The following is a 26,760-nucleotide window of genomic DNA, read 5'->3' as shown; positions in this document are numbered from 1 at the left end:
GTCGCGGCCTCAAAAATACACCGCAACCACACCGCGCGGCTCCACCACAGAAGCCGCCACACCACCTTCCACCGCTTCCGCCACCACGGCCTGCCTGACTGCCTCTCTTCTCTACTCTTGTGCCGTACTCTCGTCGTCCACCAACGTAACCGAAACGAGACCGCGCGTACGGAGTCGTAACACCCTATTTAACCTTATACATTCCATGCTTTACCGGCTATCAGTGGAAACTATGGTTTAGGATACCGGAACGTGCCACCGAAAGCAACCAACACCGGAAATCCGTTGTGCCATCGCACTCGAGACGCTTCGCGGTTTCTACGATTTTTTTCTCTTACCGATCAGTCGGTCTTCTCCATGTGTTCTGCTCTTTCGATCTCTTATTTGGATACTTTCATCTGTGGAAACGTGGTGAAGACAAATATCAACGGTCGAGGATCCCACTACTCGCGGGCAAAGACGTTACGATCGGAGGGAATCATCGACGAGTGATGTTCGTTGAGCACATTGAATTGCAGTGAACAGTGAAACTTTGTGAATTCCAAATTTTCCAACCCGAGGAAAGTTTACTTTTAAACTGGTGCACTTAAAAACATGCAGCGAAGTTTTTTTTATTAATTAACATATTCTGGGGGTGCGTGACAGCGACTTTTGTCGGCGGGATCGTTACTTGAGTCGGCAGATCTTCGATCTTCACGCCGATTTTCGTTCTCTTGCGCCGGAGTTTTGTGGTCGATCGGAGCATCCGTGACTGCTTACCGAATCACGGGCTCCGGTGCAGTGTAATTGAGCTTGCAGTAAACTCTCATCCGGTCAGTTTTCATCGGTCTACGCTGCGAGTTAAGTTCGAAGGATTCTTCGCCAACGTATTCAGCATGCGCACTCGATTGTGATGAAGTTTCGACGCACTTGTCGACGGCGGCAACAATCGCTCACGCTTCGTCATCGGTTTAATTGAGTTTCAGTATCCCTCGAGTTGCACAACTTAGGTAGAGAATAAAATAAAAGAAAAGGGAGGAAAAGTAGAGCCAGCCGGTCCGAGGCGAAGGAATCCCCGGCCCCGCAATCGCCTGACGAAAACCTCGGATGCTCTTCGAACCCTAACAAAAGAGGGGTAAAGACGAAAATACGAAATAAACGGCATCAAGCCCAAAACACGGATCAGTCTTTAGATTCCAATAAAACGAATTTTCTCCGCGACTTGGCATTCGAGAGTGACGCTAAGGATAAGTAGGCAAAGAACAAGAAGAATTTGCAAACGGATGCTGCCGCTGCTGATGCTACGGTGCCGGGGAACCGTCATGGGATAATGAAATAAGGATCAAAGGATCGGCGAGGGCTGGCTTTCGCTGAGGGAAACCTAGAACTCAGCCCTCAGCCCGTTTCTTCTTCTCTTCTTTTGCTCCATCGGATTCAGCCGCCGTCGTTTTTTTTTTCACCGACAACTACAAATCTAATTCCATCTTTGCAAGGGGATTGACGAAGATCGGGGTTTCGATCGTCGGCATAACCTTGCGGTTGGATCGACGATCTCAGAGGGTGTTAAATACGTGTTGCCGGGCCACCGATCGCTTCCATTCTCACCCCGAGTGTTTTCAAAAGATCGCCAAGCACCCCGGAGGCTGGGGAATTCGCTGGAGTTTCCCAGCAGGTCGAGAAGAAATTCTCCAATTTGGGATCTTCCAGCAACTGCCAGATTTTTTGTGTCCATTCATTTTTTTTCAACGTCCCACAGACAGCAATTGCCACCTCCGTCGCAGGAGGGAGAGGAAAATAATTCAGGCGGACTTTCGGTGACGAAGCCGATGACTCATTTCCCATGACGAATCCTCTGCGCGACGTACGACCTGAGGAACGTCCTCTGGGCCTGGACTACCATCCAGATCCAAGAATAACTCGGCAGCCTCTCCAATCATCCACGCAGATCGGCGGCGTTCGACTCCGGAAGACAAGACGCTCGTCCTCCAGGAGGAGAATGCACCTTACGAATGAGACTCCTTCTCAAGAACCTAATCAAGGTTCGGCTTCAGCTAATAATCACTCCTCCGAGTACACCATCACTGCGGATATCCTCGCGGAACGAACGCTCGACGGCCTGCTCGCAGAACATCCTGGCGAACTCATCCGGACAGGTGAGATGACGCTGAATAGTCTTGGAATTATTTTGCATTTAACTGAGATCCGGATTTATCATGACGCGACACTTTTCATTGGATTTTGACAAATTTGGTTTTTGAGAATCGAATGATTCTGGAGACTGACGGACTTGTGTCGACATTTTTAAAATCAAAGACAGAAAAGCTTATTGGGAGAAACTTACCTTGAAATCGTGAACAGTAAAGAAGGATTAATACTTGGCGTCGAGCCGCTACCGCGTCTCTTGATCCTGATTCGTAATTGACTCAGAATGCTGAGAGAATGGCGAAGTCATGACTTCCCAAAGTTAGATTATATGCTTCATAGTGCTATGTACCCGACGTGCTAAGGTTGTCCTCATGTGGTCTGCACCGTTCTGCCACCTCACTGGCGATCCAACAAGACCCTGCCAATGGCATTTAAGGTCGTGGCGTTGGGTGACGTCGACGACGGGACCGTGGTTACTGTTTGCGCTGGAAACGACGAGAACTTTTGCGCCGAGCTGAGAAACTCAACAGCCTTTATGAAAAATCAGGTTGCCAAGTTCAACGACTTGAGATTCGTTGGAAGGAGCGGCAGAGGTGAGTCGATCGTCCACTTTATTCATTACTTTTGGATCGAGCGATGAAAATATTTGGAAATTTCGTACGGAAGCGGGAAGAAATGTTGCGTCATTCGGTATCCTGGACGCGACGTTCCCTGAACGCGGCTCACGGTAGCTTCTTTTGGACCTGGTGCAGGAGAAACGAAAGACAGAAACGGGACGAACCGAAGCGACCCCCTCTGCCTCAGTTGGCACGTGCCTCACTCTCATTTTCAATTCACTCATCCACGTCACGAACTCAGAAACGAATTTAAATTCGTCTACTTTTAGCCTTGTCATTAAATCCCTGCTGAAGAAAAAGCTGCAGTGAAAGTGCGGCCGAATCTCGCTAGGGATCCTCTTGATGGATACTAAGATTTTTTTTTTTTTTTTTTTTAATTCCCGTGGCTCCTGACGTCCCATTACCGATCGGAAAACCGATTCAATAATTCAGAATGTCTTTACCAGCTGCCCTCCCAGCAGAAAAAGCTCGCTCCGACGAGCCTCTCTTCACCATTTTCCTCGGACTCTTCCCCTGTAGGCGTAAAAAACTCGACGAATACGTTCGGACGGTCCACAGAGACCTTGAGGAGAACGTGAATAATGAATTCAGATAAACGAAAGAAAATCTGAATCGAAGCCTACACGGAGAAAACGAGGCCGAATTTCTCGAGGAAAGTACTAGGAACTCAGGGACAGTTTGTACGTACTGGATCGCAGCATTAATTCGAAGAGCAGTAATAAGAATTGTTTTATCAACCATAGTAAAAAGACCAATACCTTTTATTCAAAAGACTCGAGACTCTATTTCTCTGTAAGCATAGTAAAAAATGTTTTCAGTCACTGGGAATGTTTATATCGTAAAGTATGCTCGACAACTATGAAAAAAGCTATGGTAAAACGTCACACGTGTTCGGTGTATATTCGTGTGTTTATCACAGATTTTACTGTGCTGGCAGTCCAAATTTGTGAGTTACAATACATTTCTACTTATCAGTAAGTGCTAGTCTGACACGACGAATAACACTCGAAAACAAAACGAAATATAGTTCCGACGTGTATGACTTTTTGCTATGCACCTGTTTAGAATTGAAGGAACGAAAAGTGGCAAAATTCAAAAAATACTGTGCTGTTTGTAATCGGTGGCTAAATATATTGAAAATTCTTAAAAAAACTTACTATACAAAACGAATCCGTTTTCTCCGTGTACGACGATTATCTAAAATTTTCGTTTTGCCTGAAAATTGAATACTTGACGTTGCAGTTTGCGTCCAAAAAATTAGCTTCATTCTTAACTTGAATGAATTATCTTGTGGCTTATCTCATTATGAAATAATTATCATATTACCCCATCATCGAAATAATAGCAGTCTTTATCATGGCTCGTATTTTTCTGAGCCCCCTGACATGTTGAATCGAAAGAATTTAAGGAAGGGTGCTGAAAGTTTGGGCTTTTTTTCGTACCGCTCGTTTCTCGACGAGGGGTGAGGCCCGATAAAAACAGTAGACTAGGCGTCGACGACTCCCAGGGAAAGAAAGTACAAGGAAGTAAAAAGGGGGAAGGGTGGGTTGATACGAGTAACGAGACGTCCCTTAATTCCTTTAATTCCGAAGAAAAGAAAGTGAAGACTGAGTAAAGAACGGTCCTGGGGTGGAACAGCCCCTCGTATTTGTTTATCGCGGCTGATCGTGTCGCCAACATCGATCGACCAATTTCTTCTTTCGTGCCAAGACAAATACATCGAGTTTTTCGTTACATAACACCAAATGGACTAAGATACTGTCGGCTTGCTCTTCAGATAATTCAATATTAAAAGTTTTATACAGCGAGCTTGAATTTCAAAGGAATTTTTCTATCCACTGATTATGAAAACAAATCCAAATTCCGCATTTCCCAACGAATTTGTATTATCAAAAAAAGAAAAGAGCACGGGCTCTCGCGAAATAGCTTTTTTCACCAAAAGTCCATCTGCGTTTGAAATTTTTGAAATAATCCCTCAGCCCTCGAAACCAAAGTCAACACATAATTTCCGGTCTGCATTGCGTTGAAGTGGCATTTCACTGGAAAAAGGTATACGTCGTCGGGGGATAGTTTTCCGCGAAAATTTTTATCCAGGTTGAGCTTCAAAGCGTCCTTCGCAAATTCCCACGGATAATCGGAAGAACATACCTATCCGCCGGTACCATCGCTACTTCCGGGCTATATACTGTGAAATAGGTAAAGGGGATGGGGCGAGGGGGTGTCACACATCTATCGATAATACACACACGCACGAGAGGTGAGTGGTTGGCTATAAGCGGATTTCGTTTCCATGGCAGTAAGCCCTCATTACTGCATTACGGGCAACCCCCAACTACCCACTCGTACACCACCACCCTGCGACGGTTTGTCTCGAGAACTGCTGGGGAAGATTGCAGCAAACCGATTTCTCTCTCTCTCTCTCTCGCTCTCGCTCTCGCGCGCACCCTCCCTCACTCTTGCTCTCGTCAAAGAGGAAAATCATCGAGGATTGTGGCGCGATGAGAGGCAGTCGGTTCGAGGGGCCGATGGAAATGGTACATAAGTAAGAATTAATGAGCTGAAGTTACCAACGAAAGAATCATCGAGTTACCAATACGGAGGCTGTTGATTCGAGAAACAAAAACACGGTGCTTGTGTTGTCAGACATTCTGTCGTGGGTAGAGATCCTGCTGCATTTTTATTGCTTAGAAGTTTGATGAAAAATTGAAAAAGTTACGTTCCCACGTTGAGATCTGGCTAACGCTGATCATTTCTTAAAAATAAAGTCCAAAATATTTCAACTGTGGCGATAGAATTTGTTTTTTTTTTTTTATCTGCAGGGTGGAATAAATTTGACGATTCGTGCGAATGTGCCTGAATACTTTCGCAATAACCTTTTTGCTCCGGATTTTTGTGCGTTCGCTAAATTATTTTTGGAACAAAACACATTTACGTTAGAAAATTTGGATCTAATTTTGACGAGTTTTATTCTACGAATTGAATTCGCAAATTTTTTTCTCACAGTGCTCGTTACGTTTGAACATTAGCTGGGAAGCGTGACAACCAGTTGGTTTGTACCGCGCAAAAAAGTCTGTGATGAATCTGGTCTCACATTCTCCGCATTCGATTTTTACGGAAGAAAATCGAAGAATCTGCAAAGAATTCTGAAACTCTTTATACTGAAAAACGAATAATCGTGAATCTTCGAATGGCATGTAAAACGTGACTGTAGAAAAAAAAGATGACGATCGTCGAGCATGGAAGAGAAATACTGCAGAGAAAAGGCTGAGAATGAAGGGGGCGAATGGAAAAAAAAATTACTCCACCGGAACCGAAAAAAAAATATTGGTGATAAACGGAAGCAAGGGAACTTTTGTTCTGTGGCCAGACGTTTACGAAACAAATCTGAAATTTATGTTGTTTGCTCTGCGAGGGTTTGCGAGGGTGGCAAAAGCCCGTGTAGTGGAACTACTTCGCCCCTAGTCGTTCAGACCCTCAATATTCTTGCACAATATCCCTGGCGTCTAAGCATCGAGCGGCCTATCGCGTGGATTTGATTTTGCAATGGCATTGGGAAAGCGCATTTTTTTCAGTCCCGTCATTCGATTACGTAATCACCAATTAACCCCACTTTTATAGTGCTTTCTCTATACAAAGATAAAAAACAAAAAAAAAAAAACAAAAAACAAAAAAATGGTCAGAAGCTGCTCGGACGGTGACGAGACGATGGAAAAGGGATGAGACTAACCTTGTCCGCTTTGGCTCTCAAAATATTATCATGCCGGCGCAGGGTAACGTTTATCCACCCCCGCCGACCCCCACCCTCTCCCTCTCTCTTTTTCCTCGGTTCTCCGCTCTTTTCATAACCCGACGGGAAGGATTAGTATCTTGCCCCCATCCAGAAGGAGTCACGGATGTGTTTGATCCGACAGAAACATCCGGGGCATATAATATAACCGACAATTTATGCTTCCGCCATTCTCGTGCGTTTCTATGACTTCGAATTTGCCAATTTTTTTCCCCCAAACGGCTCTCCATGTTCGGCATTCCGTCGTTGACTCCAATGACTGCTTTTATTTATAAAGCTCTCGTTTGACTCCGTTTCATTACGTTGTAAATGTCAACTCACCGATCGTACAAACACAAAAATCGAATCCGTTCTGATAATGAACGTCGTTTCACGACGTATTTTGATCCGTCAATACTCAAACTTGTCATTTTAAGGTATTTTTTCGGGCCACATAGATACAAATAATGTAAATACCATGACGGCTGTGCACAAATCGAATGTTTCGTTCGAATTTTTGAAAAAGTCTACTTCCGGCGAATCGCCTTCGGTATTGATCTACTTGTAATCGAACAGTTTTGTTGATACCCGGAATACGTGATATTTGTTGAGAATTTTTTTGCTCAAATACCGAGAAATTTTTCATCAAATATCATGGGTTGCTGGGCCACCCCTTTACAGACGCGGGGAAAATATTTATCCGCAATTTCAATGAGCTCGAATGTCTGTTTTGTACAATGAATTCGAGTATTTGAGCTGAGAGAAGAGTTGTTAATATTCTCGAATAATTTATACGCGTTGCTATGACAAGCCCCAGCGATATTTAGTGTTTCGAATCTCTTTTCGATAATTTATTTTTTCCCTTTTGCTATGTTTCCTCGCCTACGTCGAAACACATCCTATCGCATAAATACCGGAGTTACCTGTGTTTTATAACGCAAGAGAAAGGCGGAGATATGGCGAATCGCACGAGAATGTACACTCCGAGGGAAACGGGGATGAGAAAATCCGTATGTGAAATGCTTCACGAGCGAGCCCCGCTGTACGATATCGACAGGTAGATCCTGACCAATGTCCTGTGTGAGCCACCCTCTCCGGTATATCCTACATTTATCGTGTATCTGACTTCGTCGTTCATCATTGCGTATAATACGCGTACTTTTGTAGTTTCGTCGGCAGGCAACTGCGGCCCCTTATTACATATTTTTTCCTGGAAAACCAAAAAAATCGTATTTTATTATGAATTCTTATTTGTTTTTACAATTTTTGGTTATTACGAGTCACGTTTTAGGCTTTAAATTGGAGGAGACGTTACAGCGCTCATGTTCGGTCTAGTGCTGGTTTTTTCTTCTCGATCTCTTGGCGTCGTGCCGCTGCTGCGACTCTCGAGGAGCGAGCTATGCTGGGTCTACGAATCAGGCTCATTTGAATTTGCACTTGTTAGAAACACGATCGTACCTTTACCAATATTTGGTAAATAAAAAACCAGCAAGTTCGTGATGAAGGAAAATAAATGGATAAGATTATTTTATCGATACATTTGCAGTATACTAATTTCAGGAATGATGAAGTCATGAGAAATTATATACACCTTCGATTCGTTTGAGTAGAGAGAACCCGTACCACGAAGGTTAACGATTGATTAACAGTTGATAAATATTGACAAATTTATTAAAATCGCTCTTAATTCTTAGATGCGGAACCAAAGATTCGTAAACCACGATAAATTTAATGAGGTGGAGATAACCAGACGAGAATTTATTTGACGACAACACTTACTTTTGATTCCGTTGATTTAATTAATTGAACGACCCAATTCAATAACGATTTCAAGATTTTACTCCAATATTCATGATAAGTATCAGCACCATTACTTTATGTATCATCTTAACCATAAACCATAATAATTTGGTTTTATTTATTGATGAAATGCATAATGTATGTCTTTTTTTTCTCGTGTGGGTTTATTTCGTGGGTTTTGGTAATACATCAATGACTACCAATCACTAAACTTCCTCACCAACCAAAAAAAAATACGTCATAAGTTATATGACTTTTTACATGATCCTCGCCTACTGGACATATTTTTAACAGTATTCAAAGGAATAAAATGTCAGAAGGAATTTTGTGAATTTTAAAATATTTTTCAACTTTCGTGTTAAATACCAGACTCGTAAGATAACACGAATAAGGGTGATGATTCGAGCGCAAGTGGCAAAAAGTTGACGCGGTTTCCGTGCCCTTAGTAAAGAATTAAGTTAAAATCCCGTTATATTTAATACGAGATTTGTGTAGCAGTGCGGAGTATTAAAATCAGAGAAGCGATGATGTCCTTTCACAAATCATGTAATCCGATCAAGATCACCGTCTCGTTAGCTCGCGTATCTTTATCAAAGGGGCGCAGCAGGACTTAGATCCCCTTAGCTACCAATTGGACAGGTTGCTGGCTACGATTTCCACGCTAACGCGTTCCGAGCTTCCTTTTTTTCAATTAAAAATTAAAACAAAATAATTGTTCTGGGCGCGGGCAGTTACAAAGCGCGCCTTCGCCTTCACCAGAGAGCACGGCACAGCAGGACGAAGATACACGCGCTCCTCTTTTTCTCGTGTTTTCCTCATCGCACCCTCCCCCCCGGTTTGCTTACTTTTTCTGTGCAGGCTCGTTTTTTATTTTTCGAAGAACGTATACGAGCGCGCACGGACACCGAGTTTTTCCACCGATTAAACATTGTTTTTCCGCTTCTCCGACAAGCTCACTTCGATTCTCATCGTAGCGTGATACACACGACGAAATATTCTTCCACTTCTATCAAATATTTCTGCTCTTCCGTATCTTCGTATGTTAATTACGATTTATCCCGGTACGACGATTCGCCGCACGTTCGATCCGAAATGTCTGCCGACTCTTGTAAAAACGCCCTCTTCCCTTAATTATTTCCTACCTCCCTCTTACGCTTCGATAAATTTAACCGTTCAAGCTTCCTCGTAATCGACTCCGGCAAAGTAGCAACGAAAAATCTCGAAAGCCTCGAAATCCAGGAGTCGTCCGTCCCAAAATCTTTTGCAAATTCTTACTTCCGTGCTGGCTTTTTTGCTTCTTTGTTTGGTATTTTGATTTTTTTTCGCCGAATTCATAGTCATCCCCCACTTACATTGTTTCGTACGTCAGAACTAGTCACTTAAAAATGTACGCAGGCGTTAAACCTTCTCAAACTGACAGCTACATTTCCGTAGTCAAAACGTCAGAATTTGAAAACACTACAAACACTCGGTGTACAGTAACGATCCGGGGTGAGTCAAGGCAAAGAGTCACCACCCTTCTTCCACTCGCGCCGTATATGGCGTTATTTGAGCGAGCAGGCCGCTCGTTTCACCGGCAAACAGGGGAGTTTTTAACACTGCATGATCCCTGGGTAAACTTGGGGCGGGTGGACTATCTTTTCCTCTCCCTCTTTTGCTCTCTCTGAACACGAGACTTTTCATATCTCTTCGTGATCCGCGCGTCGCTGTCCCGTGAACTGGAGAAGAACGGCGGCGCCATGAGCTTTGTACACGAAACGACATTCAGTCAGTTGAGAAAATGACCCTTTAACAGGCTGTTTATACGGAGAGATGTGGAATGGAAAATTTTCGTGTCGAGGGACTCAAAAAATTTCATGATTTTCAAATTTCCTTCACCCAGCATCAACGATTCCTCGAATTTCACTCAAATTTTCAAAGCACACACGAATTTTTCGAGCCTCCAAACATTTTCTCTCCGCTTTGCAAAGCGTGTCAATTCGTTTCGCGATTTTAGGTCAAATGGAATTCAGAAGCAGCGAATATACGCAGGACCATTTGCAGGACTAGTTAATTACAAATTCCTTACGGATTAACGAAAAATTGAGAGATTTTATGGATGCTTGATCGCGCGTCGAGCAACGTTCATGCGCGGTGGAATTCCGAAGGGAATTTCTAGGTGAAACGCATCCGCAGGTTGGATATTCGGGTAAGCAGTGCGACTTTATCGAGGGGGAAGACGCGATGATCGTTCTTACGCCGAGTTACACATAACGCCTCATAAACAGCCCCTGAAGCGTCCGTCATTACCTTTCACCTTTCAGCGGTGTGTCTCCGCTTCGTCGAGCTCCAATTCGTGACTGGAATTGTTCCGGAAATTCGAGAATGCAGAGACGCGAGACTGGTCATTAAGTCTCGTCAAATGTTCGGTGAAATCTTCGGATTTTGTCGTCAGTACCGCAGCGATAAAACGCAACGATTTACCAATAAATCACTCTCGCTGATGAGCTCGTTACATTTTTCGTTAAATTTATTACATCGACACGGAGGAGGGCGAAATACATTTTTCGAACGATATTAATTCACGGAATAATGGAAAATTTTGTTCTGTGCCGCAGCCCTGAAAAGATCGAACAGACGCGAATCAATATTCAGCAACCTTTGTCCTTTTGTTGGCCCGAAAGGTAGACGAGGTTTGATAAAAAGTGGACACATTAAAAAAGATACGCATCACTCTTCTCCTAAATTGAATCGGTTGTTGTTTTTTTTGCTTTTGCTTTTTTTTTTTTAAACGAAACATCGTTGCTTTTATTACAAAAAAAAAAAAAAAATCTCATGTCCACCCAAATGGATACTTGTATGTAGATACAGCGAACGAGTATGTGGAGAGATTGAATAAAAAATACTGTGAATTACGCGAGAGAAAAAAAAAACGTGTCGACAGATTTGCGGATGAACTGAACACGCAAACACCAACAAAACCGACTTGCGCACCACGTTCCCTGCTCCCTGGGTATGTGCGGGTGGTCGTGGTGGTGGTGAGAGCCCGTTAAATGTCGTGGTTCACCGTAAAAACCCGAGCTCGTTACCAACGTCAGCTCCGGCGGCCAGCAGTGAATTCGAAATCATAAAATAAAACTACCTGTACACTCGTGGGGCGAAATATACCCGCATATACGAAAAAAACTGTTCACTACCAGCTTTATATTTGCGCGTTTTATACTCTCTGATAAAAAAATTCTCTTGATCAAGTAATCCCGATGAGAAATATTATTTGGCGTTTTTTGCGCGAAACGCTCTCGAGGGAACGGTCAAAAGGTTCGCGGAAATTCAATGATTCCTTTTAAATGGATAATTGACTGGAAAATTGGGATTCCGAATTCAGGAAACAAAATTCTCGAAGGATCACGATGAAACGCTGAATGAAAGCTTCACTTTTGTGGAAATCAAAGTGAGAAGAAAATATTGATTTCGAGGTAATTCGAATCGAAAAGGATCTTCTTAGACTAATTGAACCAACGAATTGGAAAAAATCACTTCAAAATCGTCCCGGTACGAACAACCTTTAACTCCCAATTTTTTTATTCGATCCGTCGAAGTCCAGGGTAACGCGGACAGAAGCAAACTTTGGAGAATGCAGTTTTGGGTGTCGAAAACACGATGCATTTTGAGCAGACTCGATTTTGTTCAAGAGTAGAAAAATAACGCGGGGGTGAGTTGAAGAGAGGAAGGCGATGCGGAGCACGAGTCGAGTGAAATAGAGCAAGAACGTCAAGCATCGACACCGTGACGCCGAAACCCACTCCCCTCGGCCCTTCAACCGCTCATCCCAAGGCCCTTCCTTCCAACACATTTGACTTTTGTTTCTCGCGTGAAACCTTCTATCACGCAACATTGGCTGATGTCGATGAGGAGACGAGGTTCCGTACTGTCGATTCGAGTCGTTGTTTAGATCTCATCGATGTTCTCTGGCTACTGAACCGTTAAAAAAGCCTATAATGCTGATGGGACTCGAGGTTTTTTGTTTTCACATGGAAATAGGTCGGTACGGAAATTGTGTTAAGCTTATTGATTCCAAGGTGGGTCGTCAGCCTTGAGGAATCCGCAATCGTAGTCTTCGGGGCTCAGCTTAGAATTTTCCTACAATTCTCATTGATTTTTTCGTCACTTTTCATTCGGCGAAGGAAAAAAATCTTACGAAAACGGGAGCGAATCGTGGCTGGTATTGCGGCTTCAATTGGATTTGAATAATAAAGATTTGAGCCAGAAAAGCCGGCGTTATCGTGCACCTTTATGGTTTTAATCCGTTCCGCGGTTGAGCTATCACGCTCGAGGGAACCATCGTTACAGGACGAGGCAACAAACCTGCCAAGCCAATCCTTATTTTGTGTGGAATGTAATTTGACCGTTTCTCTTCCTGCTGGCGTACAGACTTTCTTATAATCATTCGGAATTTTCGTCGCGATTAATTATTCAATGAGGGGACGAAGCACCAGAGTATCCGGAGATCGAATTTTCGCGGATCTACTCTCAGGTCGATCCATGAGAATCGGACGAAAATATTGAATTTCCCTTTTTTCTTGGGCTTTTCTTGCTCCAAGGTACAATCGGTCTCAACAGATTGTACATTATTTCTGCAGTCGAGCTAACTACACATTCAATCTGAATTTCATTACAGGAAAAAGTTTTACGCTCACGATAATGCTGGGAACCTCGCCGCCCCAAGTTGCAACCCTCTCAAAAGCGATAAAGGTCACCGTCGATGGGCCCAGGGAGCCCAGATCGAAAACAAGTAAGTTCTCACTTATTTTTATAGCATTATTGAACTCGGGTTGAAAACGGGTGATTCGATACACTCTGCAGCCCCGAAGGATCGTTTCTCGCACTTGACAATATTGCGAGTATCGAGAAAAATGATTGAAGTTGAGATTCTTTCAAGTTTATTCTCCCTGCGATCACTTTTTTTGAGATTTTCGTAAATTTAGTCTCCCATCAAAAGTATTGAAAAATCATTTCAAAATACGACACCAGCCGGCGTTGAAAATTGAATAAAAAATTGCTCCGGTCGACCAAGACCAGTCGTGCCATCGGAGCAACCTAAATTTCGTCTTTAACAGTCCAACGAAAATCGTCGAATTCAGGGGAGGTGATAGGAATTTACTGAACACGAGAAAAGGCTGCGTTCGATTGAATAGTGAGAAGAATGAATAGCAACAGAAAGTGACCGATAATGGGAGGGAGCTTCAGTAGACGACCCTTTATATGTATACACAGTGTACCCCAATCTGGACGATCTACTAAGGAAAGCAACTCACGTTCCAGGACAGCACGCCTTTCATCCCTACCACTTTGGACCACGGCCATTTCCCTTCGGACATCCGCAGGACACCCTGGCATTCAAGCTGTCCGGTAAGTCTCGCCTTTTATCACGATGTGACAACACGCCCTCACATTCGGAGCCTCCTGATCTGTCAATTCAACGAAACGTTATCTAGACTTGTACCTTGCGTGAAAATACGAAGGATTTACGAGGCTCGATACGAACTTGTGAAACCTGGTCACACAGAACCAGCGCCCTTATCCATTTTCTTCATCGCCGAGTCTCCAACGTTGTCCTTAAAACTATCGCATTTGGAAATGCTCAATAATTAGTCCTGGAATTGAATGGGTCACAGGATCCCAATAGACGTAAATCCGTGGGACTCCTGGCTTCGCCAAAGTCTCATAAACCCCAAATCACTTTTGCTCGACCATTCACTATGCAATTTTAGTAACTGAAAAGTTCGGTCTTCTTTTTCTGTGTACGAGGATCAAACTCGTAGGAGTTTCATTCTGGCACTCTAAGTGGAGTTTTTTATTCAATGAAAAAATGAAAAAGAACGAAAAACAAAAACACAATGAATTTTAAGGCTTTGCGACCAAATGTCATCAAAATAGTCTTTTTTTTTTTTTTTTTTTTTTTTTTAATACAAAAAAATAAAATAAAATAGAAAAATAATTTGACTCATTTGACGTTTATTGAAATACTATGAAAAATCTCGTTGAAGCTTTCGTGCGAATTTCTCACACAAAATACAGTAGAATCGAAATCGTCATCTCTTCAATGATTTCAATAGCTAGCATCGCTTTCATTGCGTTTACTCTTGTGGCTAAAGATTTGATTCTTTATCTGTCAGGTATCGATATGACTTCGTGTCAAAAACGTATAAATGTTGATGTCAAATTTGACTAAAGGGTCAAGATGCTTGATAACCGAGTTTAGAGCACGAGGATGTCTTCAGGTCAAATGTCAGATTGCCTCTGGCTTTCGTACGACTGTTTGCAAGAGGCTCCCTTCCCGTCAAAGGTCTACCTCGAACCCTCCGTGTCTCACATCGAACCCTCGATCTCGTCACCTTAACACGGCGACACCTGCCGCGCTAGGTCGAGGGTGTCAGAACTGCGAAAGGTATAAGAGCGAAGAGTTTCATGCTACCGAGCTCGTGTACGTATACCACGTTCGAAGAGCCCCGACTTGGCGCGAGTGACTCAAAATTGAGTTTCGCGAAGGTGCCTAAGTGGAGAAGACTCTGATTAAGCAAGCGAGACGCCTCACTTCAGGGCTCCTGCTCGGAGCGGTGCTTTCCCTTTTCACTTTCAAGCAGCTTGCGAGCATCTCCCTTGAGGCTTGGATTCGTGATGTCTGTGAGGCATTACTATCGAACGAGAAAAGGGGACTATTAGCTTTACACGTGGAATCATGTTTTATTAAGAACGTTAGAAACTCGAGGCCGTGTGATTTCTGGCGAACGTCTAATTGAGGCGATGTCAAAGGAAAGGCGGTAGCATTGAGTGGCAAGGTTAAAAGAATTGTTCGATTAAATAAACACGAACTTTTAGTGCATACCGAATGTAACACACACACATACACACTTGAAAAGTGAATTTAGGATTTTTCACAAAAGTTCGAAAATCCAATATCGAGAGTTCTCGTCGATATTATTGTCATTTAAGCTCTGTATCGTTGGATTTCGAGAGTGGCGAGAGAGAGTGGGCTGATATTTCACGGTCCTCGTGGGCACACAGAGACGGAGGAGCAACCAAATTCCATTCGAACTCATTTAAAGCTTCACAAACGTTGATGGAAGTGGAGAACAGTGAGCAGCATGGTGTCGAAGAGATTCAAGTTGCCCAGAGAGTGAGAAAGAGAGTTGAGTTTGCTGATGGAAAAGGAGGCGGGAGGAGTACTGATACTGGTGCACCGACACTGTATTGTTTCGGCATGATAAGCGGCTTAACGGAGCTACAGTCCCGTTCCCGTCCGCCTCGCCACCGCTGCCACGTTGACCCTCTTCGATAGATAACACCATCCACTCCCCTCCCCACCAATTGAATCCAATCGTTCAACTCTATCTCACCATTCGCAACTTTACTTCCATTCCGAGGGAACCAACGCCCTGAATTTTGCCATATGCAATGGAAACCAAAAAAAATAGTAAACTTTTCATTCGTCCAGGGTTGAGGGTTCGTTCATTTTATGTGGGGCAGTGCAAAGCTCAAATTCAAAGCGACCCTCGTTGCGTGCTAATCGTTCTAATTACAAATAAATTCGTAATAATTATGAATTTTACATTCAAATTGATGAGAGAATAATCATTTGGAATTAATGACATTGCACTTGTAATTAGAGTAGATAAGAAGTGAAATTCGTGTCAGCGATTAAACGAAAATCGAACACTGTGTCGTTAATAATTGGCCAATAATCATGTAAATTTACAAGGGTACGTCCAGGGCTTGAGTTTTCAATTTGAGCAATCCACGAACGCATTTTTACGTTTGAAAAGTGCATTCCGATCGATAATAACCCGAACGAAATCTACGTTATCGACGCACGTAGAATCAGTTACTTCTCCGGTTCGTAGTTATACGATTTCCGGATGGCCTTTAATTGCAGTAATTTATGATGGCGTAGGCTCCCGTAAATAAATCAATATGTGAAGCAGCTTCGAATCAAGTATCGAGAGCACGAATAGAGGATCGCGCATTTCGAGCTCTCCCAAAATGTAATTTCACATTGAAATCGTCAACTTTATCTATCGATTTTCATATTTTCAACAATCGCTGCCATAGATTCAAAGTATAGAATATTCCAAAATCTCTCTTTTCTAATAAAATTCTTATTTCGTCTCCGCAGTAGTGACGTACTTTTCCGTATTTTTTGTTATTCAACCAAACTCCTGGCGAATCTGCCTCCAACGAAGATAACACAGTCAAATTAATCAATTAATAATAATTCCTGGGTCACTGATCAGGCACTAGAAAAAATGATAATTCAAAAGGTTCGTTCGTATCGAACGGTCATTGCATTCCCTGCAAAGAGAGATGTACCCTCGAGCGGCGAGCGACTGTTTCAGCAACCCTTTCGGTCGCGAGGTTCGCGACTCGTCCGCGAGGTAGCGCCACTCTGTTGTCCACTGTTAAGGGGTCACTTGTACGAGGGGGGAAAGCAATTGGGAAGCTTTTGTGTAGCGATGAAAGGGTGTCGTGGGGGAGGAGGTGAGACGGTCGAGTCGAGTGTATCGCATGGCCTAGTGCACCGGGTGCGTTCCGAGGGATGGTTTATTAGATATCCACGTCCGTGGGTTGATAAGGAGCGAGAGACCCAGTGAGAATACAAGGACGTACGAGTGTGCCACGGAGCGAGTTTGTACCGAGAAGGTGTGAGTGGAGGGTCGGAGACACGAAGGCATCTAACCACCGTCTCTCTACTTTTACTCGGTCCCCTCACCCTATCGCCGTAGGGGTTGTTAAGGTGCCCATTGAGGTGTAACTAGGGGATGTTATTAAATTTCGTTCGGTGACTGCTACCTCAGCAGCAGACCGTGGAGCTACGAATTTTATGGGTTTCTCGCACCCAGTCGCTTCGCCACCCCTCGCGCGACAGCTCCGCGCTCGTCTTCTTTTATACCTTCTTTCCTCTTTAGGCTCTCGCGCTCTTGACTCCTCGAACGGTAAGGCTTCCGTCGGCTCTCCACATTTCTTTCATTTCTTCTCTGACCATCTCGATGTCCTGGCTTTTCTCTCTTTCCCTCGCAGAAATGAGGCGAAAATATCTTCGCTGAGACGCAGCTTAGCGTAGCTTCTCCGTCTCGAATGCCGCTCTATTGATTGTCGGTAAATATGAGGAAAAGGCGGCTCAGAATCAAGAAGCGTTCTGACGAACGCGAGGGAAACTAAAATTCTTATGAAATTCAACCTCCGCAGGGGACACGGAAATAACGAGGATCATTCGGTTACCAAATTTTAGGCGTCATCCCTTCGGGTTGAAGGTCTCTCAAGAAAAGCCTGCTGGGATATCGCAGGACAAAAGCGAAGAGATTGCTGCTGTCAGGAGGAGAAGGCAATGACGAGAAAAAAGAAACAGACTCATCGTGGATTCACAAGAGCGTTTCTCCTCCCCCCGTTGGTCTTGCTGATGCAGACTCCATTCTCCATTTCCGTATTTCTTATTTGATTTTTTCCTCCCTTTCTTTTTTCACCGTTAGCCACCACTCCGTGCTCTATCTCGTCAGTCTTCGCCATCCGCTCGTTGTCGCGGGGATGAAAAATCGTAAAGAGGAAGAAAAGTGAGCCGCTATCTCGGTCTTTGGTGAAAAAAGAGGCCAGCGGAATTGAGGATTCGAGTTAACAAGACGACGAGGAGTAGCGGCAACCGCTCCACCCTCGACGACGAGCTTCCCGTGTCAATTAACCGCCTCCGCGAGGTAGAAAAGACTCGAGGGTTTGGGCGCGAGGGCATTCGGAGACCGGAAAAATCGCGACCCCTGTTTCAATAAGGTGGCCTTTACCTCATTTGGGGGAGATTGTTAGGAGGCACAGAGTTAAAAACTCTGTCGTCGGATACCGTTGAGTGTATACTAAGCGCGTATTTCCCTGCCGTGGGATATCGCTTTGCAGTAAATTCGCGCCCTCTTTTTATTTAAAGCTGAAAGCTCGACTGTCGCCCCGCCGCGCTTTCATTTCGCCCGATGCTTCAGCCGCCTTATTAAAAAATTCCACGTGTCTGGAGACTGACGGAACTTTGAAATCGCTCGTCGTCCAGCGGTGCTCACGAATTTTATTTCCAAAATTGCCCGCACAGCAGCACCATCATTCGTTGCTAAATGGACATCTCTTTGGAACAATGTAAAGAGAATTTTCAGGAATCGGTTTTACGAGCAACGCTTCGTGCTCGGCTCCGTCGCCGTCGCTCGATTTCCTATCTCTCCGTCCGTCGACACCCCGACGAAGACCTTTTGAGCTCGGCATTTTAGGGTGGTGTTGCATTTCCGACGTGATAATGAGAACGGACGTAAAGGATGGGGCACAAAGACACTGTCTCGTCCCTTCCCGAAAGCTGCTTCACATATATAAATATACCAAGTACCATAAATGAGGGGTGGAAAGGAACTTGGAAGTTTATAATAGAGGAAAGTGTCGAACGAGCAGCGGCGATCGTACCAAATATTGAGGAAAATGAATAAATACTTGGGCGACAGAGATGACAAAATAATGACAGTGGATAATGGAGTCTTTTTGAGTCTCCTTCCTTGTGACAAATGTGAACTAAGTAATGAGCTCGTGTCGTTGTTTGAGCCTGAAGTATGACGAGCCGAATTCCGCAATATTTTTTGACATTGCCATTCATCAATCGAACATTCGAAAAATTCGAATTTGCTGTTGAAAGGATTAAAAAAATATTTTCCGAAGCTAAAATTGCTGTGCGGTGTCTCGATGTAGAATGAAATTCCGAATGCGAGGCGAAGGACGCGAGAGATCGAACGTGTCCGCTTAGTCATCCGCTGGATAGGAGCGAAAGAAGAGGGAGTGATTAACAACCTCAATCAAGTGTAAAGGGGGACACAAAGGGGGTACGGTTAGAAGGAGAGAGCTTTGTTAACCGAGGAATGAGCGAGCGGGCGCGAGATCTCGACAACGTGCGCCCGAGATAAGCGAGAGAAGTGAGCATCAGCTTCTTTGTCGGTATAACGATGGGGGATAAGGCGGAGGTGTTTTAACGCCCGTTTTGCATAGATTTGAATAGATAAAGAAGACAGGAAAATACCCGAATTAATTTATTATGTATCTTGGGGTAGTCTCTCCGGCCTGAGGGTACGAAAGGGACTTAGCTCGTGCTGCTGCTACTGTTTCTTCAGCTCCTTCTCTGATCCCCTTTCTTCATCCCTTGATACCTCTTTAAGTTTTCGAGTCTCGAGGTTTTCCGTTAGTCTGGCTCCGAACCCTTTCGAGGAGGGTTGTTTTTTTCGTCAAATGAATTGATTTGAATAGGTTTCCTTGGGAGCAAGTTGAGAGACGAATTTTTCACTTATCGTCAACGTTCGTTACGGTTAATTAAGCCTGAAAATAATCTCGAGATAGATTTTCGTTTTTAGACTTTTGTCTTCACATTTGGGTATCGTTTGATCCGAAAAAATTCTTGCGAAACTTTGTGCAGAGCCTGTTGGAAGCGATTGGTTTGGTGCCAACTCAATCAGTGTTTATTTGGTACGTGATGCAAAACTTGGTCACGAAAACAGTCGTAGGCGAATGTGTTTGATGAAACGACTGTCCAACCGCTCGTCAACCAATTTCGCCGTTTCCCCGTATGGTGTGGACTGATAAATTGATTGCTCGTAGTTTCAACGATTAACAGAGAGAACTACAGAGCTCTAGTGCTGTAACATGGGTACTTTACATTAACAACGGCCTTCGCCAGCATGGCCACCCTCAATGTCCTCGGATCCCTCTTTCCCCTGCGCGTACTCGCAGCACTCTCTCGCTCTTCCACTCCTCTCCATCCTCAATCGCAGGCAAACACATATTCTGAACAGGCTGTGCGATAATACATCATCCCTTAGTGCACAGTTGAGGGGGTGTTAAGTAAGGGAAGTATGAGTTCCTTGGAACGCTACGAGGGCAAAAGGACGAGCGAGCATTCCGTAACGTTTAAGCTCAATGTTCTCTAACCCTCGAAATGGAGACAGACAGACGTAAAAAGAGAAGGAACCAACGGATCCCTCAGCTTGGCAGGCTTTCTTGAATACTTTAACCCCTTTAACCCCTTGTCGCACTTGAACTTGCGAATGAACGCGAATAACTCTAATGCGCTGCTTCGTGCCACGTTTTCACAACCCACCGGAGCATCGTCGTTGGTGGACCTTACTCTCATTAGTCTTCATTTATTTTCTCAATTACCGCACACGGTCCGAGTCTCTGCGTGTGCGTTCGGGAAGAAACATTTTCGGTGGAGCGCCGAGGTCTTGGGGAACGGTTGTTTGGCAGAGAAAATTGAAGTATTTCCAACAGTTTCAAAAACATACAACACCAAAGAGCCAACAACTTTGATGAGTGAACTTTTCCGAAGTTAGTTTGGTTCCATAAATGGCATATAAAAAGTTTCGGTAACACGTTAATCCTCAAGATTCAAGATAAGAGATGAAAGAAGTAATCCACGAATGCATTTCACCAGAGATACATTAAATTCTTATCCGCGTATTCATACACTTGCATCCTCCGAGTTTCCAGTCCCACCGGGAGGATCAGATACTCGCAGGTTGAATAAGCGGCAAGCTTTTCAAGATCCAAGAATATTTCTGGGTCTTGTTTTTCCCCTGGTTCCACATATACGCGAAGCAGCCAACGTTTAGGTCAAATTCGGAGACAGAGTTGTGGTGTGACGAGCGAAGGTGGAGTGGCGGCCATGTAAGGCTGGATGCCTCGGTGTGCAGTGAAAAAAATGTAGTAAGTAGCGCGCAGTGACTTTTACTCTCTGCTAATCTACGGGCTTAAAATGAGCCAAAGTGAGGAGAAGTACCATTGAAAATGAGCTGGATAGTGAGGTAGGAGAAGCGGGCTTAAAAATCCTCCCCTATGTCTCGCCCCTACCGTGCTTTTTTAAGGGGTCTCACGCCGGGGGGGCTCGTTGCAACACGCATACCAGAACACGAGCTCCGACACATTCTCGCCCAAACACGAAGCCGGTAAACGTACAGTTTAATACACGCAGATAAAGAGAAGTCCATGAAGAGGAGAAGGGAGGGATGAAAAGAGTATTTGTGAGAGTATGCAGCCACCGAAACGCTTGAGGATTGCCCCCCTACTCTTTCTCGACAATGGGACACACGTCGGGAACGAGGAGTGCAGGGGTTTGCGGCCAGCCAATCCAGCCGGCCGCAATCTCCACTAGTACCGCCCACGCGCCAGTGACTCACTCACAACCCCCACCCTCCCCGGGCTAGGTAAATGTGAGCAACGAGTTCCATCCCTTCTACTTTTTACCCCTGTTTCTTGACGTTCCATGCGGAGAGCTTCACCACTACCGTTGCTACTGTCACTACCGCTAGCCGTGGAGCGGCGCACCCCCCACTCTTTAATTCGCCCTTCCAGCTGAAAGACTCCCTCGAGCCTCCCGCTACCGGTGCACTTTTACCATTCGCCCTCTCTGTGGCGCGAATCCCACAACAACACAACCGGAGGCAGCGCAGCCGTTACGCGGATGCCAACGACTTCGGGGTGCGCGCTTTTACGGAATTTTTCAAACTGCTACGTCCAGATGACGATATAATCTTCTATTGATCAAGCGCCTCTTCTATATACAGGATGAGACACCGGAGCGTGCACGAGCATCGAAGGTGGAGGAACTTCCGATATGCTCCGCGGATTCTCGCACTATCGAACCTACCATCCGACCTTTATTCAGTTTCTATGGAACGATCACTTTCATTCGATATAGTTATGTCGCTCGGCCCACACACCGAGAGCAACGAGTACATGAGCTCAGGCATAGTATGGACTTCGCAAATGGGATTTGGGTTGGGAGTGGTATGCGATTACCTGGTAGATAGTGATCAAAGATACGATAGGAAAAGGCTCGTGAAGTAGGATGGCTATAATAGTGTCGGGTAATGTAATTGTTGAGATAATAGGGCGGTCGATGATGAGGAGTAGATCGATCAAACGATATTGTAGTCAAGCCTTCCTCCATCGAGATACTTCGTTAATATTGTTATCGAGTCGTCCACCGAATGACAGTTTAGGTTCAGCTGCTGTCCCTGCATGTCGAGTATTTCAATATTCCGTATTTAATGTTGAACAACGATGATGTTTCATCGTCAAGACTCTTTCCAAAGTGTTTCATACCAAAAAGTTTACAATATTTGATTAATGTTCCATCAAGATTTTTTCTCAATTCCACTTTTTATTACGTCCACGAAATGACATCGACTATATTGTCGCTTCATGCGCGTGCTGACAGGTCTTCAACACTTGGGCCTTGAACAAGGCACTGGTCAAGGATGGGGTGGCTTACTGCGAGGTTCATTACCCCCACAGTGTCTTCCACCCCCCACGGGCATCCATTCTCAACAACAGCAACAGCAACATCCTCACCCACCTGCTGCTGGCGGTGTCTCTGCCTTCAACCTCTTCCATCATGGCATGGAGCAAAGATCACCGCGGTTAACAGGACCCCCGTCAACGGGTGAGCTAATTAAACAACGCGAAAGAAGGCTTTTGCCTGGAAAACTATTGATTCATTCTTACTCGTATCCACTGTCCAGATTCGACGAGCAGAAATGATCTCGGGCCGATAAGTGTCTCCGTTCGAGAAGCTACCCCGACCGCGTCACCGGAGAATCCACCGACAGGACCTGGCTTACTAACGACAGCTGCGGTCACTCCGCAAACCCCACCTGCGGAACCTGCTACGCCAACGACTGCTAACACTCCGAGTCCAGCGGGTCAACATTTGCACTTTCAAGGTCAGACTTATTCCAACCATTACAATTATTTTTCTGGCCTTTCATGAAAGTTAGGAGATAAGAGGATAACGAGCGGATAAAAATGGTGGGATTTTTTATTCACAGGGCTCTGTAGGACCCTCCAAGATTTCGCAGGCCGAGCGAGCGGCTCGCTGTTCGACTCGATATTCGGTCCGCTTCTCCCGCAATCGCCCTGGATCTACAATCCTCTGTCTTATCCACCGCAGCAGTATATCATGGAGCCTGAGTGGTATGCGTTCACCCTGAGGTCCGCGCAGCAGCGTCGCCAGAGGCAGGATCAAGCGAGTTTGGAAGACCTGAGGAAGCTTCGAAGTTCGAGCGCGAGTCCGAGCGATGATCCGAAAGTCGAGAGACGCAGAAACGGTGTTGAAATTCACGAAATTGAGAACGGCAACGGTGAAACGTTGAGGGAGACCGAAAGTCCTGATGGCAGTATCGAGGTCGACGATAGACACGACGATCAGGATCAAAATACTACGGATTTAGCGAGAAGCGAAGATTCTCTTGCCGAAGCTGATTCCCCGAGGATTTCGCCACTCGAGGATGAGGAAGTTCATTTGGGCGACAACACCAGCACGAGGGAATCGTTCAGGGAAGCGAGCAAGCGGCTCAGACCCAGCATCGAGAATCTCAACGATTCTGAAGTTCAATTGGAGCTGGATCACGTGACCAGGAGAGGCGACCTTACGGTTAAGATAAGGCTCGAGGGCACCGTCGATCTCAGCACGAAACGGAGTTGTCAAGACAAAGAAAACGTCGGACAGGATCTTACGACGACGAGGCGAAAGGACGAGGAGGTCGACGTTGAGAGGGAGCTCGTCAGGCCACGCAAGGACAGAAGTCCTAGGCCCAGACAAGTCTGGAGACCTTATTAAACCACGATAACTCACAAATCAATGAATATTCGATCTCGTTTTCGCCGATATCAAATCGGGCCTTGAAATTTTATTGAACTCTAACTGGTTGAGTTTGAGATTTATCACTATTTACATCCGGCCTCACTTTCGATTCGTCAACCGAGGAAAAATGTATTCGGTGAATAATAGCGACGAGGCCACACCGCGGACGCCAGTAGAACTCGATCGAGGTCAAACGCCTCATTCAGTTTTACATATATCAAAGCGCTGCGTGTGTTTTTTAGTATACTGTTTTCAAGGACTCGAGGACTAACCAGGGTTTACGTTCGTAATTCGAAAAAAAAATGTGTAAATAATAATAATAATACTGTAACAACCGATGTATCATCAACCAATCCCGTTTATCAATATTTTATCTTAAGATCCGTACGAGTGTCGCCATCTTTGACGGTGAAGATCATTCGAGTATGAGAAAAGTCGAGTACCGTTGAATGCTAAAGCTTCTGATTGATGAGTCCAATAAATATTCATGGACGGTTGAAATCGTCGAGGATTATCGACGTGACGAGTGTAAAATGATTCGTTTTATGGGCCAGATGATGAACGTTCTAAGAGAGATTTAAGGGACTCGAACGAAATGATATCCAAGCCCTTTCGTGTTGCTGTACATAAAGTTAATTAAGAATTGAAAAATGAACACGAAATATTCGATAAAATTGTAAAATAAGGTGAAAATGTTGGCCTCATCAATTAGCAGACTGTCGCAAACCTCGTTCTTATTCACCAGAATGTCCCTATCGAATTCTTTTCACCCTTTTCGGGAGAATCTTCATAAGTCTTTGTCTTCTTAATAAGTGAATGACCTTAATGGGTCGAAAATCTGTTTAGGTCTGTGAACCAAAGCGAATAAAAAACGTTTGTTCCATTACTACTCGTTGAACTATGCGAATGTTCGTTTGGTTGTAGTTTCCACGAATCGAAACGTCGCTAACGACAAATGTACGAAGATTTTCAAATTGCAGGGCTCGATGGGCAGCGTTGAAAATAGAAACGATGAAAAAAATGAAGGAAAAAATAAAAACAACGAACAGTCAACGAAGCCTGAATGAAACGAGATGCGATTCCGGTACAGTAGTTTCAATAATTCGCTTCGATTACAATCGAATGGAGAATATTGGAACGGGAATCAGTCGTGTCACACGCAAAAAACGATCCTAACCCCACGAGCGATACCCGCTCGGTGGAAAGGTCGCGTGATTGATGGAATACACGAGGCCGTTTGGTTCGCCGCACACGCGTTCGCACGCGTTCAGTTAGTACGATTTAAGGGGGCGGGAAAGGGGTCGCGCTTGCGAAGGTCACAGAGCTCGGGCAATAAAAACCTGCCGCAAGCTCGTTCGGCTTATAATGTTTTGCGTGAATTCACAGGCGAAATCCTCTCGCTCTCGAGGAGGAAAGCAATGCGATATAAACAAATGAGCGATAATATTCGAGTTACATGCGGTCACCCTCGAAGTCGCGCGGCTCAGTGGTTTCTACGAATACCTCGTATATACTGTTTATATTTTGAATCCAGTTATGTTTGAACGTCGCGGTTGAATTCAGGAGAAAACAAGACCACACGAATGATAACTGCTCCATGATTGCCAGTGGACACACGCATTATTCATGAGGCTGTACGGGGCTGCGCGAGGGCTCATTGAAATTAAACTAGAATTTTCTCCCAGGTGATTTTTCCTCATACGAAAGTTCCCTTTTAATTATGCGGTTACGTCGAAGCAGTTGCAAGCCCCTCACGTAGAATTACCAGTGACTGAAAGCTTAGAAAAAAACTCCAAAATTAGTGTCCCGCAGTGGATAATGATTTTATCAGGGATGCGAGGATGACATGTGCCATTAGCGAAAGGGGGGAATCAAAAATTGGCCATCTCGAGTTCAGGCAGTACCGGAGGTGTGTTACGTCGGCTACATTTGATGGGGAATTCGTTCAGTTAGAGGTTTTACGCGGTCCGGAATGGCGGACGTTTGTGAGGGAATTGACGGGCTCGTTTCGTGTGTTTCTGCGGGTGTGAGGTGGCAAAAGTAAGGTTGTGTCGTCAGATCGATCGACGGGGTTAAAGAGACAAGGGTCGGTTCGACGCTTCGTAGTGGAATGGCATCGAGGTTGGCTTCGGCTATTGTTTTCCGTATACACGTATCTGTATTTTTCTCTCTCCCTCGTTCTCTCCCTCTCTCTCTCTTTTTTTTTTTTTTTTTCTTTCAAAATCCGCGAGTACACGTTTACCCTGGTCGGGTTATCGCAACAAACTACCCCAATGACGACACGATTAAAATTTCACAGTGGCCAGGAAACGGCGATGAGGCGCGGGGGTGGCCAGCGGGTGTTGTACAGCTCCCGAGTGGGGTGGCCTATCGAACGCGCAGCGTCATGGTGAGTTTTGTGTGCGGACGGAGGGTCTCGCATCACGCGTACACCAAGTTATACTACGCCGGGGTTGAGAACAAACCAACCCGCACTCACACCGTTCATTCCACTGAACGAGCCTGTTCCGATGTATGCACTCTGGACCCACATAGCCCCCCCCCCCCCCCTCGACCCATCGCGAATGTATCACCCCCCCCGGCCCTCCACTTCCTCCTCCCCCTCGTGGCAAACGCGAGCCTGCTGCTATGCTGGGTGATTGGTACGCGACCGCAGCCACCCCCGCTTTTTAATACACCCGCACCTGCACACGTCGCTAGGCTCGTCGTTCGTTACGGGATGCAACGGTATGATGCTGTTGCAGGCTTCAGCTCCGCATTGAACGGTCAGCTAGTAA

General features: G+C 45.0%; 1 protein-coding gene across 2 annotated transcripts; it reads left to right on the top strand.

The window, feature by feature from the left end:
- Positions 1–24,869, top strand: LOC122413525 (uncharacterized). 2 transcript variants are annotated; one of them, XM_043423931.1, is made up of 7 exons: positions 1–2,132; positions 2,487–2,717; positions 12,965–13,078; positions 13,609–13,695; positions 22,559–22,783; positions 22,863–23,063; positions 23,169–24,869. In XM_043423931.1, the coding sequence occupies exons 1-7, from the start codon at positions 1,820–1,822 to the stop codon at positions 23,957–23,959; spliced, it is 1,962 nt and encodes a 653-aa protein (XP_043279866.1). In that variant the 5' UTR covers positions 1–1,819; the 3' UTR covers positions 23,960–24,869. The 2 variants fall into 2 exon arrangements, with proteins under 2 accessions (XP_043279866.1, XP_043279867.1); XM_043423932.1 differs by having other exon boundaries at positions 2,046–2,132; positions 2,464–2,717.
- Positions 24,870–26,760: the final 1,891 nt, after the last annotated feature.

Source organism: Venturia canescens, chromosome 7, assembly GCF_019457755.1.
Source record: "Venturia canescens isolate UGA chromosome 7, ASM1945775v1, whole genome shotgun sequence".
NCBI classification, from domain to species: Eukaryota; Metazoa; Arthropoda; class Insecta; order Hymenoptera; family Ichneumonidae; genus Venturia; species Venturia canescens.
The sequence above is the reverse complement of the archived record's forward strand: the minus strand, read 5'-3'. Positions and strand labels throughout refer to the sequence as shown.